Source organism: Argopecten irradians, chromosome 7 (assembly GCF_041381155.1).
Source record: "Argopecten irradians isolate NY chromosome 7, Ai_NY, whole genome shotgun sequence".
Taxonomy (NCBI): domain Eukaryota; kingdom Metazoa; phylum Mollusca; class Bivalvia; order Pectinida; family Pectinidae; genus Argopecten; species Argopecten irradians.
In genome coordinates, this window is record NC_091140.1 from 40,344,906 (window position 1) to 40,361,182 (window position 16,277).

General features: G+C 38.2%; 1 protein-coding gene across 1 annotated transcript in view; it reads left to right on the top strand.

The window, feature by feature from the left end:
* The window catches only part of LOC138327221 (gamma-aminobutyric acid receptor subunit alpha-6-like), a 92,553-nt gene that overhangs the window by 18,803 nt on the left and 57,473 nt on the right, over positions 1-16,277 (top strand). Inside the window, exon 2 of the mRNA XM_069273201.1 lies at positions 1,108-1,202. Within this exon, the coding sequence (XP_069129302.1) occupies positions 1,108-1,202 (95 nt within the window). The remainder of the gene's footprint in view (positions 1-1,107; positions 1,203-16,277) is intronic.

Genomic DNA, 16,277 nt, shown 5'->3' on the forward strand with positions numbered 1-16,277 from the left:
CAAGTGATCAATGAGAAAGACTCCTTATTTCAAGCAGAAATCTAATTCTACATAATATAAAAGTACAATGTTCTCCTAGATTCTGACGATTGTTGCCAGGTTACGTTAAATCAACTATTGCCTTACTATTACATATACCTTGGGATTTACATGATGCGGGGCCCGCGGAAAATCCAAACAAAAACATGCAGTGAATAAAACCATAAAAAAACATTAACACGGGCGAAGTATAGGAGTATAAGCCTGAATGTAAGCAGTACTGTAGTAATTGCTTCGGAAAATTGACCTGCATATACAGCGTATTAACAATTTCCATGGGCTTCGATCGGTAAAATAAAAAAAAAATGGAAATTACATTATTAAATTACTGTTGTATTTTTTGTATATTTTAGAAGTAGTAGAAATAGAAAATATATGGTGAATATCTTACAACAAAACAATATTTAGTTTGATGCGAGACTTGCGAAAGCCGATCGGATGACGAGGCTTTGCCAAGACATCTCAGCTTTCCGTATCGAGTATATTGTATTGCTAGATACTAACAGTGTGTTCTGTTTATTCTGCAACTGTGTTCTTACAGATGCCATTCAAAACGAAAACAAATTGTCGGTTATGTTTACTTAGTTTCACTCCAAAAAGGAGAAAATACGTATTCACTAATCCGAATGAGAGTGTACTCCTTTTTACTGCTGTGGGAAAAATGAGCGCCATCTCAAAAAGTTTTAGTAGTTCTGTTCAGTGTGTAATATCACTGAAACAATATGAAAATACTAAAAAAAACACAAAAAACACCAAATAAACAAAAACCAAAACATTAAAAAACCCATATAATTACCCGTCAAAGAATTACTTAACGATACATACATTTGCCACATTTTAGTGGGACTGAATGACGTTTCATTCACCGGAAGGCCAAAATTCAGGGTCAAGATAGAAAAAATTTTTTGTCACATGTGGAATAAATTCACGCGATAGCATTTCGTATTAACGGATAAAGTTTATCCGACAGAAGTTATCCGTCATTATCCTGCGTACCGCAATTTCTGTAAATAAGACATATTTGAATATTGTTTTCATTACTGATATAACACTGATTCTCTGTTCTAGTGTGATGACGTCACTCTCCCCAATGGAAAACGTCACACGATTGTTGAATCAGCTGTTGACGAATTACCACAAGGAGGTCCGTCCCGGTTTCGGAGGTAGGTAACATTGATTTCGTTTTATGACAATTTCTATATACTGTTATCCTGTATCCTCGAAAAGGTTAGAAAGGGAACATTATATGACAATTTCTATATACTGTCATCCTGTATCCCTGGCCAGGTTAGAAAGGGAACGTTATATGACAATTTCTATATACTGTCATCCTGTATCCCTGGCAAGGTTAGAAAGGGAACGTTATATGACAATTTCTATATACTGTCATCCTGTATCCCTGGCAAGGTTAGAAAGGGAACGTTATATGACAATTTCTATATACTGTCATCCTGTATCCCTGGCAAGGTTAGAAAGGGAACGTTATATGACAATTTCTATATACTGTCATCCTGTATCCCCAAGTTAAAAGGAACAAGGTTAGAAAGGGAACGTTATATGACAATTTCTATATACTGTCATCCTGTATCCCTGGCAAGGTTAGAAAGGGAACGTTATATGACAATTTCTATATACTGTCATCCTGTATCCCTGGCAAGGTTAGAAAGGGAACGTTATATGACAATTTCTATATACTGTCATCCTGTATCCCTGGCAAGGTTAAAAGAGAACGTTATATGACAATTTCTATATACTGTCATCCTGTATCCCTGGCAAGGTTAGAAAGGGAACGTTATATGACAATTTCTATATACTGTCATCCTGTATCCCTGGCAAGGTTAGAAAGGGAACGTTATATGACAATTTTTCTATATACTGTCATCCTGTGTCCCTGGCAAGGTTAAACAGAGAACGTTATATGACAATTTCTATATACTGTCATCCTGTATCCCTGGCAAGGTTAGAAAGGGAACGTTATATGACAATTTCTATATACTGTCATCCTGTATCCCTGGCCAGGTTAAACAGAGAACGTTATATGACAATTTCTATATACTGTCATCCTGTATCCCTGGCAAGGTTAGAAAGGGAACGTTATATGACAATTTCTATATACTGTCATCCTGTATCCCTGGCAAGGTTAGAAAGGGAACGTTATATGACAATTTCTATATACTGTCATCCTGTATCCCTGGCAAGGTTAGAAAGGGAACGTTATATGACAATTTCTATATACTGTCATCCTGTATCCCTGGCAAGGTTAGAAAGGGAACGTTATATGACAATTTTATATACTGTCATCTTGTATCCCTGGCAAGGTTAAACAAAGAACGTTATATGACAATTTCTATATATAGTCATCCTGTATCCCTGTCAAGGTTAGAAAGGGAACGTTATATGACAATTTCTATATACTGTCATCCTGTATCCCTGGCAAGGTTAGAAAGGGAACGTTATATGACAAGTTCTATATACTGTCATCCTGTATCCCTGGCAAGGTTTAGAAAGGGAACGTTATATGACAATTTCTATATACTGTCATCCTGTATCCCTGGCAAGGTTAGAAAGGGAACGTTATATGACAATTTCTATATACTGTCATCCTGTATCCCTGGCAAGGTTAGAAAGGGAACGTTATATGACAATTTCTATATACTGTCATCCTGTATCCCTGGCAAGGTTAGAAAGGGAACGTTTATATGACAATTTCTATATACTGTCATCCTGTATCCCTGGCAAGGTTAGAAAGGGAACGTTATGTGACAATTTCTATATACTGTCATCCTGTATCCCTGGCAAGGTTAGAAAGGGAACGTTATATGACAATTTCTATATACTGTCATCCTGTATCCCTGGCAAGGTTAGAAAGGGAACGTTATATGTTATATGACAATTTCTATATACTGTCATCCTGTATCCCTGGCAAGGTTAGAAAGGGAACGTTATATATTCAATACTGTCATATGATCTGTATCGTCTGGCAAGGTTAAACAGAGAACGTTATATGACAATTTCTATATACTGTCATCATGTATCCCTGACAATGTTAGAAAGTGGACTTTATATGACAATTTCTATATACTGTCATCCTGTATCCATGGCATTGACGTTCCCTTTCTAACCTTGCCACGAATACAGGATGACAGTATATAGAAATTGTCATATAACGTTCCCTTTCTAACCTTGTCAGGGATGCAGGATGACAGTATATAGAAATTGTCATATAACGTTCCCTTTCTAACCTTGCCAGGGATACTGGATGACAGTATATAGAAATTGTCATATAACGTTCCCTTTCTAACCTGGCCAGGGATGCAGGATGACAGTATATAGAAATTGTCATATAACGTTCCATTTCTAACCTTGCCAGGGATGCAGGATGACAGTATATAGAACTTGTCATATAACGTTCCTTTTCTAACCTAGTTGTAGTGGCTCGGTTTTGCATTCTAAAACGCTAAATTGTGTAAAAGATTACGTGGTAATGTAATCAGAAAAGTGACCCCAAACTGTCTGTTGTGCCAAGCATTAGTGTTCGGTGGCTTCGTGGGAATGAAAATGATGTGTCACTTCCAATATGGAAATAATGCATGGCTGTCTCTTAGAAATGTTCCATGTTGTCACTAAAAATTCATTGTAACTTCATATAATCTATTATCTGAAAGTCTGGGCTAAAGAGAGAGAGTGCTTTATACTGCACAAACGGGACTCTTTGTCTCGTGCTTGTGTTCCTTCTACCAAATCATTCAACCTTCAATGAAAACGTATCTATTTGTTTCCAATGGTATTTACATACGCCATCAAGTAGTCGTTAGAACGCTGGTATGGCATGCGCCCATCCATCACAAGCATTCTCGGGATCCTGTGTTCATGCAGTCTGGTCTGGACTGGTTTGTCATTTGCCAAACAAACTACAGTAAATTCAATTTCGCTAGCTTTGAAGCAATATTGGCACAGCACAGCTATCGGCATTAGCTTTGTAAGGTTCAAATTGGCTTTCAATCATACAGAAATAGTGAATTACTCTCTGGTCTATTTGAGGCATTTACGAAAGGCTAATCCAATTGGTTTTGCTGTATCGGACATGTTAAGCTATTCCTTGCCCGACACAAGTGCTATTTTACAGAGTTGATGGTCTTTTTCATTGTTTGAACTTTCGGAATGGGTGTCAGCGAGTTATTGGTGTCTTGGTGTCTGCTTGACCTTCAAGAAAACAAACAGTCATGGACAAGTCCACCCATGTTCTCTTTCTGTACGGTTTGGATTGCATAACGGCGATCGTGATCAGCGAATTCAACCAAAAAGTAATTTATAAAAGGTGACCGATCCTATTGTGCCAAATTATTCGGGTCTTTAGTATCTTTATCTGACGTGTAGACACACGACAAAATAAATCAGTGGGGGTTTCTGTTCTTTTATTAGCATGGTTTTGATCCAAAAATATTATTTTGTTTCCACAAAACAAGAACTGTATTTCAAACCAGAATACAAAGTATTTAGGATGCTCCACCTCTGACAAATGGTATTTTTTCACAATCAAAAACAGGTGCAGACGATTTAGTATTTTTCTTCCGTTACAAAAGTTACATACTTTACACTTTTAATACCATTTGGAAAGTTTGAGCTTCTAATTTTACTTCAAGTTAGAAATAGGAAAAATAATTAATATTGTATCCCGAAAAAATTCCATGGCACTGTATCCTATATGGAATGAAGTACTGATTGCGCATGCACAAAAGGCAAAATCAGTTATATTATTTTTTGTTTTAATTAGACATATATATACACGATTATACGCCAATTATTGTTCAAATAATGAATATCATTTATGCTCTGTCGTCGATGGAGCATCTTTAATTACAATCTATTGTTAAAGGTACGTTGACCTTTGGTAGTATGAGAGACTTCAAATGCAATAGTTTCCTTAGGAATGCGAGCTATTGAAATTAATGGCGCAACGTCGGACTAATTATACAAAATGACAAACAGTCATATACTGATGCTGTATAGGAAATCCGAACTTGTCTCGAGATTTTCTGCACCTGTATGTTATAGCCATATACTAGAGTGTCTGGGGCTGGACACCGTCAGACTTGGGCCAGCATGGTCACCATCCGCTCACATAGGAAAAACATTTCTGTTGCTCGCATTTTGATCTGTATACTGTCATTTAAACGGAAATTCCTTACAATTAAAAAACTTCCATTTATATACATGAACTAAAAAAATATGAGTTAAAAATATCAAAACTAAAAAGAGTACAGAATAGACAAAACAAGATTCAAGATTTTCAAGATTTATGTATGCACTCGGACAAGAGGTCCAATTTACAATACAGTTTTAGTGCATGACAGGCACGTGTATATAGAGATAAAAACATATGTAAAAAATGTAGTACATGAGATACACACATATACGATATAGAACATGGTATTTTTTGCAATTATTATACATGTTTATTATAAGAGAAAAAAGTACAGTGTAACAAGCGTTATTATAAGAATAATGACAATTTTTAGCTCACCTGACCGAAGGGCAAGTGAGCTTATGCTGTGGTGCGGCGTCCGTCGTCCGTCCGTCGTCCGGCGTCAACTTTCCATTTAAAACTACTTCTTCGACAAAACTTGGAGACCTAGAGTCCTGAACTTTGACTTGTAGCATACTGGGATGAAGGGCTACCAAGTGTGTTCAAATGAATGACCTTGACCTTCATTCAAGGTCACAGGGGTCAAGAAGGCTGAAATCTTTACACGATTTCTTAATAACCAAGAGGCATAGGGACCTGGTATTGGGCCTGCGGCATGCTGGAATAAAGGGATACCAAGTTTGTTCAATTTAATGACATTGACCTTCATTCAAGGTCACAGTAAATAGGCTAAGATACTTTATTGGCTCCTTTTTAATAACCAAGAGGCCTAAAGACCTGATATTGGGCCTGTAACATGATTGGATGATGCGCTACATAGTTTGCTCAAATGAATGACCATGACTTTCATTCAAGGTCGAAGGGGTCAAATAAATTAAAATCTTTAAACGGCCTCTTCTTAATAACCAAAAGGCATAGGGACTTGATATTGGGCCTGTTGCATGCTGGATCAAGGGCTAACAAGGTTATTCAAATGAATGACCTTGACCTTCATTCAAGGTCACAGGGGTCAAATAGTCTAAAATATTTAAAAGATTCTTTTTAATAACCAAGAGGCCTAGGGACATGATATTGAGCCTGTGATATGTTGAGATGAAGGGCTAAAAAGTTTGTTCAAATGAATGACCTTGGCCTTCATTCAAGATCACAGGGGTCAAATAGGCTTAAATCTTTCAACGACTTCTTCTTGATAACTAGGAGGCCTAGAGACCTGATATTTGGCCTGTGACATGTTGGGATGAAGCGCTACAAATTTGTTCAAATGAATGACCTTGACCTTTATTCAAGATCACAGGGGTCAAATAGGCTAAAATCTTTAAACGATTTCTTCTTAATAACCAAAAGGCCTAAAGAGCTAATACTGGGCCTGTGACATGATGGGACGAAGCGCTACAAAGTATTTTCAAATGAATTACCTTGACTTTTACGCAAGGTCACAGGGGTCAAATACTCTAAAATTTTAAACGACTTCTCCTTAATAACCAAAAGGCATAGGGACCTGACATTGGGCCTGTGGCATGCTGGGATCAAGGTCTACCAAGTTTGTTCAAATGAATAACCTTGACCTACATTCAAGGTCACAGGGCCAAATAGGCTTAACTATTTAAACGATTTCTTTCTAATAACCAAGAGGCCTAGGGACCTGACATTAGGCTTGTTACTTGCTGGGATGAGGGCTATCAAGTTTGTTCAAATGAAATACCTTGACCCTCGTTCCAGGTCACAGAGGTCAAATAGGCGAAAATCTTTAAACGACTTCTTAATAACTAAAAGGCCTAAAGACCTGATATTCGGCCTGTGACATGTTGGGATCAAGGGCTACCAAGTTTTTTCAAATGAATGACCTTGACCTTCATTCAAGTCACAGTAAATAAGCTAAGATATTTAAACGACTTCTTTTTCATAACCAGGAGGCCTAGGGACCTGCTATTAGGCCTGTTACATGCTGGAATCAAGTTTGTTCAAATGAATAATCTTGACTTTCATTCAAGATCACAGGGGTCAAATAGGAAATAATTTTGAAATGACTTCTTAATAACCAACATGCCTAGGGATCTGATATTGCGCCTGTGACATAATGGGATGAAGGGCTACAAAGTTTGTTCAAATGAATGACCATGACCTTCATTCAAGGTCACTGGGGTCATATAGGTTAAAATGTTTAAACGACTTCTTCTTAATAACCAAGAGGCAAAGGGGCCTCTAACGTGCTTGGCCATGATATAATTTTTTATTCACATCCCTATTTGTTAAGTATGAACCATGCATTATTACCAGATAGTAGGTGAGCGATTCGGGCCCATTGGGCCCTTGTTGAATAAATGAACGAGTTTTTATTAAAAGCTCCTTATTGAAATTTCTGAACATTCCTTCCATTTTAACTTTGCTTGGATTTTTGTGATAATAGGATGGAATAAACTTTAATCTTAGTTGTTTAACATTAGTATGATTACATAAAAACAAATAATGAAATTCATCTCCTATACCCATGTTACACAATGTACATATTCTATCATTCCTTTGCAACCCTCTCCATCTTCCGTTTTCTACCGGTAGTTTCATATTGTAAGTTCTAAATTTACATAAAAGTTCTGAATCTTTATTTTTCGCCCGTATCAAGTAATCTTCTAAACCAAAATTGTGTTTAAAAGAGGTATAAACGTTTCCTCTAGATGATTTTTCTATATCACTTAACCAGTGCTGTATAAACTGGTCTTTCAATTTTCGTTTAACTTCGTTCTTTAAAAAGGTTATATTTTGTATACAACTTTTCTGATATAATCAGACATTACTTATACCGATATTTTTAAAAGTATTTTTGATAAACGTGATCCATTTAAATTGCATTTGTCCTGTTTCATGAAGTGAATACATCAATCTATACATACGGCTTGATAATTTATTTTCATTACAAACCAACATATACCAAAATTTGACCATATTTAATCTAATATCTACATCTAGTGAGTATCTTCCAGATTCTCCATATACCATAAAGTTTGCCGTGCTTTTTCTTAGGCCTAGTATTATCTTACAGAACTATAAATGTATCTTTTCAAGAACTTGTGTTTTTTCAAAGCCCCATATTTCGCATGGGTATAATAAAATAGGATTAACTAGTGTATGAAATAATTTAAATTTCAAGTCAATTGGTAAGTCAATATTTCTTATTTTAAGACATACAACATAAAGTGCCTTTTGGGCCTGTTCTGACAGTCGATTTTTCGCTGCAATAAAGTTGCCATTATAATTAAACAAAATACCTAAAAAGGAAAATGTTTCTTGTATCTCAAGCTCCTTATTATATAATGTGAACCTATTTTCATTGTTATGTTTTCTCTTTGAATAAATTACTAGTTTTTTTGTGTGTATTTACTGTTAATTTCCAATTTTCACAATACTCTTGGAACTTATCAAGCATAAGCTGCAAACCTTAAGGAATTGCCGACATTAGGACTGTATCGTCAGCATATAAAATAACAAACATTTTACATAAATTTCCACTGTATCCCAGCACAGTTCGTTCAGTTTAGATAAACAGTCAAGATTTTTTCCGACGCTACAAATTCTTCCAGATCGTTAAGATGCAATGAAAACAAAAATGGGGAGCAATTTTCTCCTTGTTTTACCCCGATATTACAGGTGAACATTGGTGTTACTTCATTACCATTTCTAACACATGATTTAGTATTTGAATACATATTAAATAAGACTTTGAAAATTTTACCTGTAATATTACTTTTGAATAATTTTCGCCACAAACCAATTCGCCAAACTGAATCAAAAGCTTTGCGGAAGTCAATAAATGCACAGTACAGGATAAATAAATCGATATTAATGCATATAAAATAAATATATTATCAAGTGTTGAATGCCCTTTTCTGAAACATGCTTGTGAATTACTTATTAGGTTAATCTCGTCAGAGAGTTTGTATTATCAAGAATTTAAAATCGATGTAACCCAAACACGAAACGAGAGTTATCGAAGCCTGAGGGGCGGGGCCAAAAGGTTCAATTTGACTATTTTCACATAAACGACTTCTTCTCTGAAACTAAGCAAGTGATAGCACTCATAATGCAATGGTAGCATCCTTATAGGGTGGTGATTCAAAATTGTACAAATGAAGGAGGGAGGGCTGAAGTTGGTTTCGAGTTCCTAGTTCATATAGTTCTGTATAAGCTTAAACGTAACTCGGGTCTGGTTCCTAGTTCCGTTTAAGTTAAATAGAACTGGAGTCTAGGTGTCAGATCCGTTTAAGGAAATTTGCATTAAGGAGATGAATTCTGTGCTGTGTTATTCATGGAAGCTTTAAGTTCGATTCCTGTATATAGGTAGGAATCCTATTAAACGGAACTCCGCTCGTTTTGCAAGTATTTTTGTTAAACGGAACTCGGGTCCGGTTCCTAGTTCCGTATAAGCTTAAACGGAAATCGGGTCTGGTTACTAGTTCCGTTTATTAAACGGAACTAGGAACTAGGAACTCGCAACCAATTTAAGCCCTCCCAAATGGAGGGGCTAACCTCCCGGGCGCCTGAGAGGTGGGACCTAAAGGGTCAGTTTGGCTATTTTCATATAAACGACTTCTTCTCGTAAACTAACCAAGGGATAGCATTACGTTTATCCAAAGACGTAGCGATCACGTGATGATATTATCGTTTCTGTAGCCAATTACGCTGACATCAGAATCTATTTGATAGATTATAGTTAAAAGTCATCGACTACAAACCTCTCTCGGTGTTATTATAAAACAATGGCTCCAAAAGTTTAACTGAGATCAGCAAGCTTTCATTTGACTTTTCGATTTCACTGTTGAATCCCTTGGGCTACGTTATGTGAACGAAAAGTCTTAGCAACGAATATTCTCGGCTACACAAAGCTGTGCGAAATTACTTTTATATAATCTGTCAGAGGATGAATTCCATGGCGGTGAACCAATCCTGTGTGGGGTTAGTTATGGTGTTGTCAATCAGGGAATGCTACAACGTCGAGAAACTATCCGACTTAAACCTCACAATCTGCACAATAAAATCCCCATGTCGCACGGTGAGACATTTAAAGCGTCATTGTTAAGGAAACATTAGACATGTGGAATTTGCTCAGCAGCATTTGCTCTCAATTCTTTATCGTTTTCCATACTGAGATCGTTTGCATAGGGTTTTTAAATGTCAATTATCATGAACCTAAATAAAAAAAACTTCATGAGGGCCTTATCAGCTATACTAGAATGTGTAATATTTGTTTTTTGTCACCCAGTATACTGACATCCACGCCCTTATAGCGACAATTTTTTCATTTTTTTTTGTCACGGCGAACCCAGTACCATCCGCATTCGTCGCAGCGTATCGACACATTCTACTGAACGAAGGTACAATGGAGGTTTGATTATATGTTTTTGAACACTTTTTAACGGAGGATGTAAGGCTTTATTTATACGATTGTTTTCCTTGTGTCATAGTACATCAAACGATATCAACGCTACAGACACACGTGAATAACATCAAACAATATCAACGCTACAGACACACGTGAATGATATCAAACGATACAACGGTTCAGACACGTGAATGACATCAAACGATATCAACACTACAGACACGTGTGAATGACATCAAACGATATCATCGCTACAGACACACGTGAATGACATCAAACGATATCAACACTACAGACACACGTGAATGACATCAAACGATATCAACGCTACAGACACACGTGAATGACATCAAACGATATCAACACTACAGACACGTGATTGACATCAAACGATATCAACGATACAGACACATGGAATGACATCAACGATATCAACGCTACAGACACACGTGAATACATCAAACGATATCAACGCTCAACAGACACACGAATACGTTGAACATCAAACGATATCAACGTAACAACATCTTTGAATGACATCAAACGATATCAACAAACAGACACACGTGACATGCAAACGATATCAACTAACAGACACAACGTGAAGATTGACATCAACAATAGTCAAACGCTACAGACACAAGTGTGATATGTAAACGATTATCAACGTATACAGACCACACAGTGAATGACATTAAACGATATCATCGCTACAGACACACCGTTGAATGAACACAAACGATATCAACGCTACAGACACACGTGAATGACATCAAACGATATCAACGCTACAGACACACGTGAATGACATCAAACGATATCAACGCTACAGACACACGTGAATGACATCAAACAATATCAACGCTACAGACACACGTGAATGACATCAAACGATATCAACGCTACAGACACACGTGAATAACATCAAACGATATCAACGCTACAGACACACGTGAATGACATCAAACGATATCAACGCTACAGACACACGTGAATGACATCAAACGATATCAACGCTACAGACACACGTGAATGACATCAAACGATATCAACGCTACAGACACACGTGAATGACATCAAACGATATCAACGCTACAGACACACGTGAATGACATTCAAACGATATCAACGCTACAGACACACGTGTATGACATTAAACGATATCAACGCTACAGACACACGTGAATGACATCAAACGATATCAACGCTACAGACACACGTGAATGACATCAAACGATATCAACGCTACAGACACGTGAATGACATCAAACGATATCAACGCTACAGACACACGTGAATGACATCAAACGATATCAACGCTACAGACACACGTGAATGACATCAAACGATATCAACGCTACAGACACACGTGAATGACATCAAACGATATCAACGCTACAGACACACGTGAATGACATCAAACGATATCAACGCTACAGACACACGTGAATGACATCAAACGATATCAACGCTACAGACACACGTGAATGACATCAAACGATATCAACGCTACAGACACACGTGAATGACATCAAACGATATCAACGCTACAGACACACGTGAATGACATCAAACGATATCAACGCTACAGACACACGTGAATGACATCAAACGATATCAAACATATCAACGCTACAGACACACGTGAATGACATCAAACGATATCAACGCTACAGACACACGTGAATGACATCAAACGATATCAACGCTACAGACACACGTGAATGACATCAAACGATATCAACGCTACAGACACACGTGAATGACATCAAACGATATCAACGCTACAGACACACGTGAATGACATCAAACAATATCAACGCTACAGACACACGTGAATGACATCAAACGATATCAACGCTACAGACACACGTGAATGACATCAAACGATATCAACGCTACAGACACACGTGAATGACATCAAACGATATCAACGCTACAGACACACGTGAATGACATCAAACGATATCAACGCTACAGACACACGTGAATGACATCAAACGATATCAACGCTACAGACACACGTGAATGACATCAAACGATATCAACGCTACAGACACACGTGAATGACATCAAACGATATCAACGCTACAGACACACGTGAATGACATCAAACGATATCAACGCTACAGACACACGTGAATGACATCAAACGATATCAACGCTACAGACACACGTGAATGACATCAAACGATATCAACGCTACAGACACACGTGAATGACATCAAACGATATCAACGCTACAGACACACGTGAATGACATCAAACGATATCAACGCTACAGACACACGTGAATGACATCAAACGATATCAACGCTACAGACACACGTGAATGACATCAAACGATATCAACGCTACAGACACACGTGAATGACATCAAACGATATATCAACGCTACAGACACACGTGAATGACATCAAACGATATCAACGCTACAGACACACGTGAATGACATCAAACATCAACGACAGACACACGTGAATGACATCGATATCAACGCTACAGACACACGTGAATGACATCAAACGATATCAACGCTACAGACACACGTGAATGACATCAAACGATATCAACGCTACAGACACACGTGAATGACATCAAACGATATCAACGCTACAGACACACGTGAATGACATCAAACGATATCAACGCTACAGACACACGTGAATGACATCAAACGATATCAACGCTACAGACACACGTGAATGACATCAAACGATATCAACGCTACAGACACACGTGAATGACATCAAACGATATCAACGCTACAGACACACGTGAATGACATCAAACGATATCAACGCTACAGACACACGTGAATGACATCAAACGATATCAACGCGATACAGACACACGTGAATGACATCAAACGATATCAACGCTACAGACACACGTGAATGACATCAAACGATATCAACGCTACAGACACACGTGAATGACATCAAACGATATCAACGCTACAGACACACGTGAATGACATCAAACGATATCAACGCTACAGACACACGTGAATGACATCAAACGATATCAACGCTACAGACACACGTGAATGACATCAAACGATATCAACGCTACAGACACACGTGAATGACATCAAACGATATCAACGCTACAGACACACATATGAATGACATCAAACGATATCAACGCTACAGACACACGTGAATGACATCAAACGATATCAACGCTACAGACACACGTGAATGACATCAAACGATATCAACGCTACAGACACACGTGAATGACATCAAACGATATCAACGCTACAGACACACGTGAATGACATCAAACGATATCAACGCTACAGACACACGTGAATGACATCAAACGATATCAACGCTACAGACACACGTGAATGACATCAAACGATATCAACGCTACAGACACACGTGAATGACATCAAACGATATCAACGCTACAGACACACGTGAATGACATCAAACGATATCAACGCTACAGACACACGTGAATGACATCAAACGATATCAACGCTACAGACACACGTGAATGACATCAAACGATATCAACGCTACAGACACACGTGAATGACATCAAACGATATCAACGCTACAGACACACGTGAATGACATCAAACGATATCAACGCTACAGACACACGTGAATGACATCAAACGATATCAACGCTACAGACACACGTGAATGACATCAAACGATATCAACGCTACAGACACACGTGAATGACATCAAACGATATCAACGCTACAGACACACGTGAATGACATCAAACGATATCAACGCTACAGACACACGTGAATGACATCAAACGATATCAACGCTACAGACACACGTGAATGACATCAAACGATATCAACGCTACAGACACACGTGAATGACATCAAACGATATCAACGCTACAGACACACGTGAATGACATCAAACGATATCAACGCTACAGACACACGTGAATGACATCAAACGATATCAACGCTACAGACACACGTGAATGACATCAAACGATATCAATCAACGCTACAAGACAACGTGAATGACATCAAACGATATCAACGCTACAGACACACGTGAATGACATCAAACGATATCAACGCTACAGACACACGTGAATGACATCAAACGATATCAACGCTACAGACACACGTGAATGACATCAAACGATATCAACGCTACAGACACACGTGAATGACATCAAACGATATCAACGCTACAGACACACGTGAATGACATCAAACGATATCAACGCTACAGACACACGTGAATGACATCAAACGATATCAACGCTACAGACACACGTGAATGACATCAAACGATATCAACGCTACAGACACACGTGAATGACATCAAACGATATCAACGCTACAGACACACGTGAATGACATCAAACGATATCAACGCTACAGACACACGTGAATGACATCAAACGATAATCAACGCTACAGACACACGTGAATGACATCAAACGATATCAACGCTACAGACACACGTGAATGACATCAAACGATATCAACGCTACAGACACACGTGAATGACATCAAACGATATCAACGCTACAGACACACGTGAATGACATCAAACGATATCAACGCTACAGACACACGTGAATGACATCAAACGATATCAACGCTACAGACACACGTGAATGACATCAAACGATATCAACGTACAGACACGTGAAGACATCACATATCAACGCTACAGACACACGTGAATGACATCAAACGATATCAACGCTACAGACACACGTGAATGACATCAAACGATATCAACGCTACAGACACACGTGAATGACATCAAACGATATCAACGCTACAGACACACGTGAATGACATCAAACGATATCAACGCTACAGACACACGTGAATGACATCAAACGATATCAACGCTACAGACACACGTGAATGACATCAAACGATATCAACGCTACAGACACACGTGAATGACATCAAACGATATCAACGCTACAGACACACGTGAATGACATCAAACGATATCAACGCTACAGACACACGTGAATGACATCAAACGATATCAACGCTACAGACACACGTGAATGACATCAAACGATATCAACGCTACAGACACACACGTGAATGACATCAAACGATATCAACGCTACAGACACACGTGAATGACATCAAACGATATCAACGCTACAGACACACGTGAATGACATCAAACGATATCAACGCTACAGACACACGTGAATGACATCAAACGATATCAACGCTACAGACACACGTGAATGACATCAAACGATATATCAAACGCTACAGACACACGTGAATGACATCAAACGATATCAACGCTACAGACACACGTGAATGACATCAAACGATATCAACGCTACAGACACACGTGAATGACATCAAACGATATCAACGCTACAGACACACGTGAATGACATCAAACGATATCAACGCTACAGACACACGTGAATGACATCAAACGATATCAACGCTACAGACACACGTGAATGACATCAAACGATATCAACGCTACAGACACACGTGAATGACATCAAACGATATCAACGCTACAGACACACGTGAATGACATCAAACGATATCAACGCTACAGACACACGTGAATGACATCAAACGATATCAACGCTACAGACACACGTGAATGACATCAAACGATATCAACGCTACAGACACACGTGAATGACATCAAACGATATCAACGCTACAGACACACGTGAATGACATCAAACGATATCAACGCTACAGACACACGTGAATGA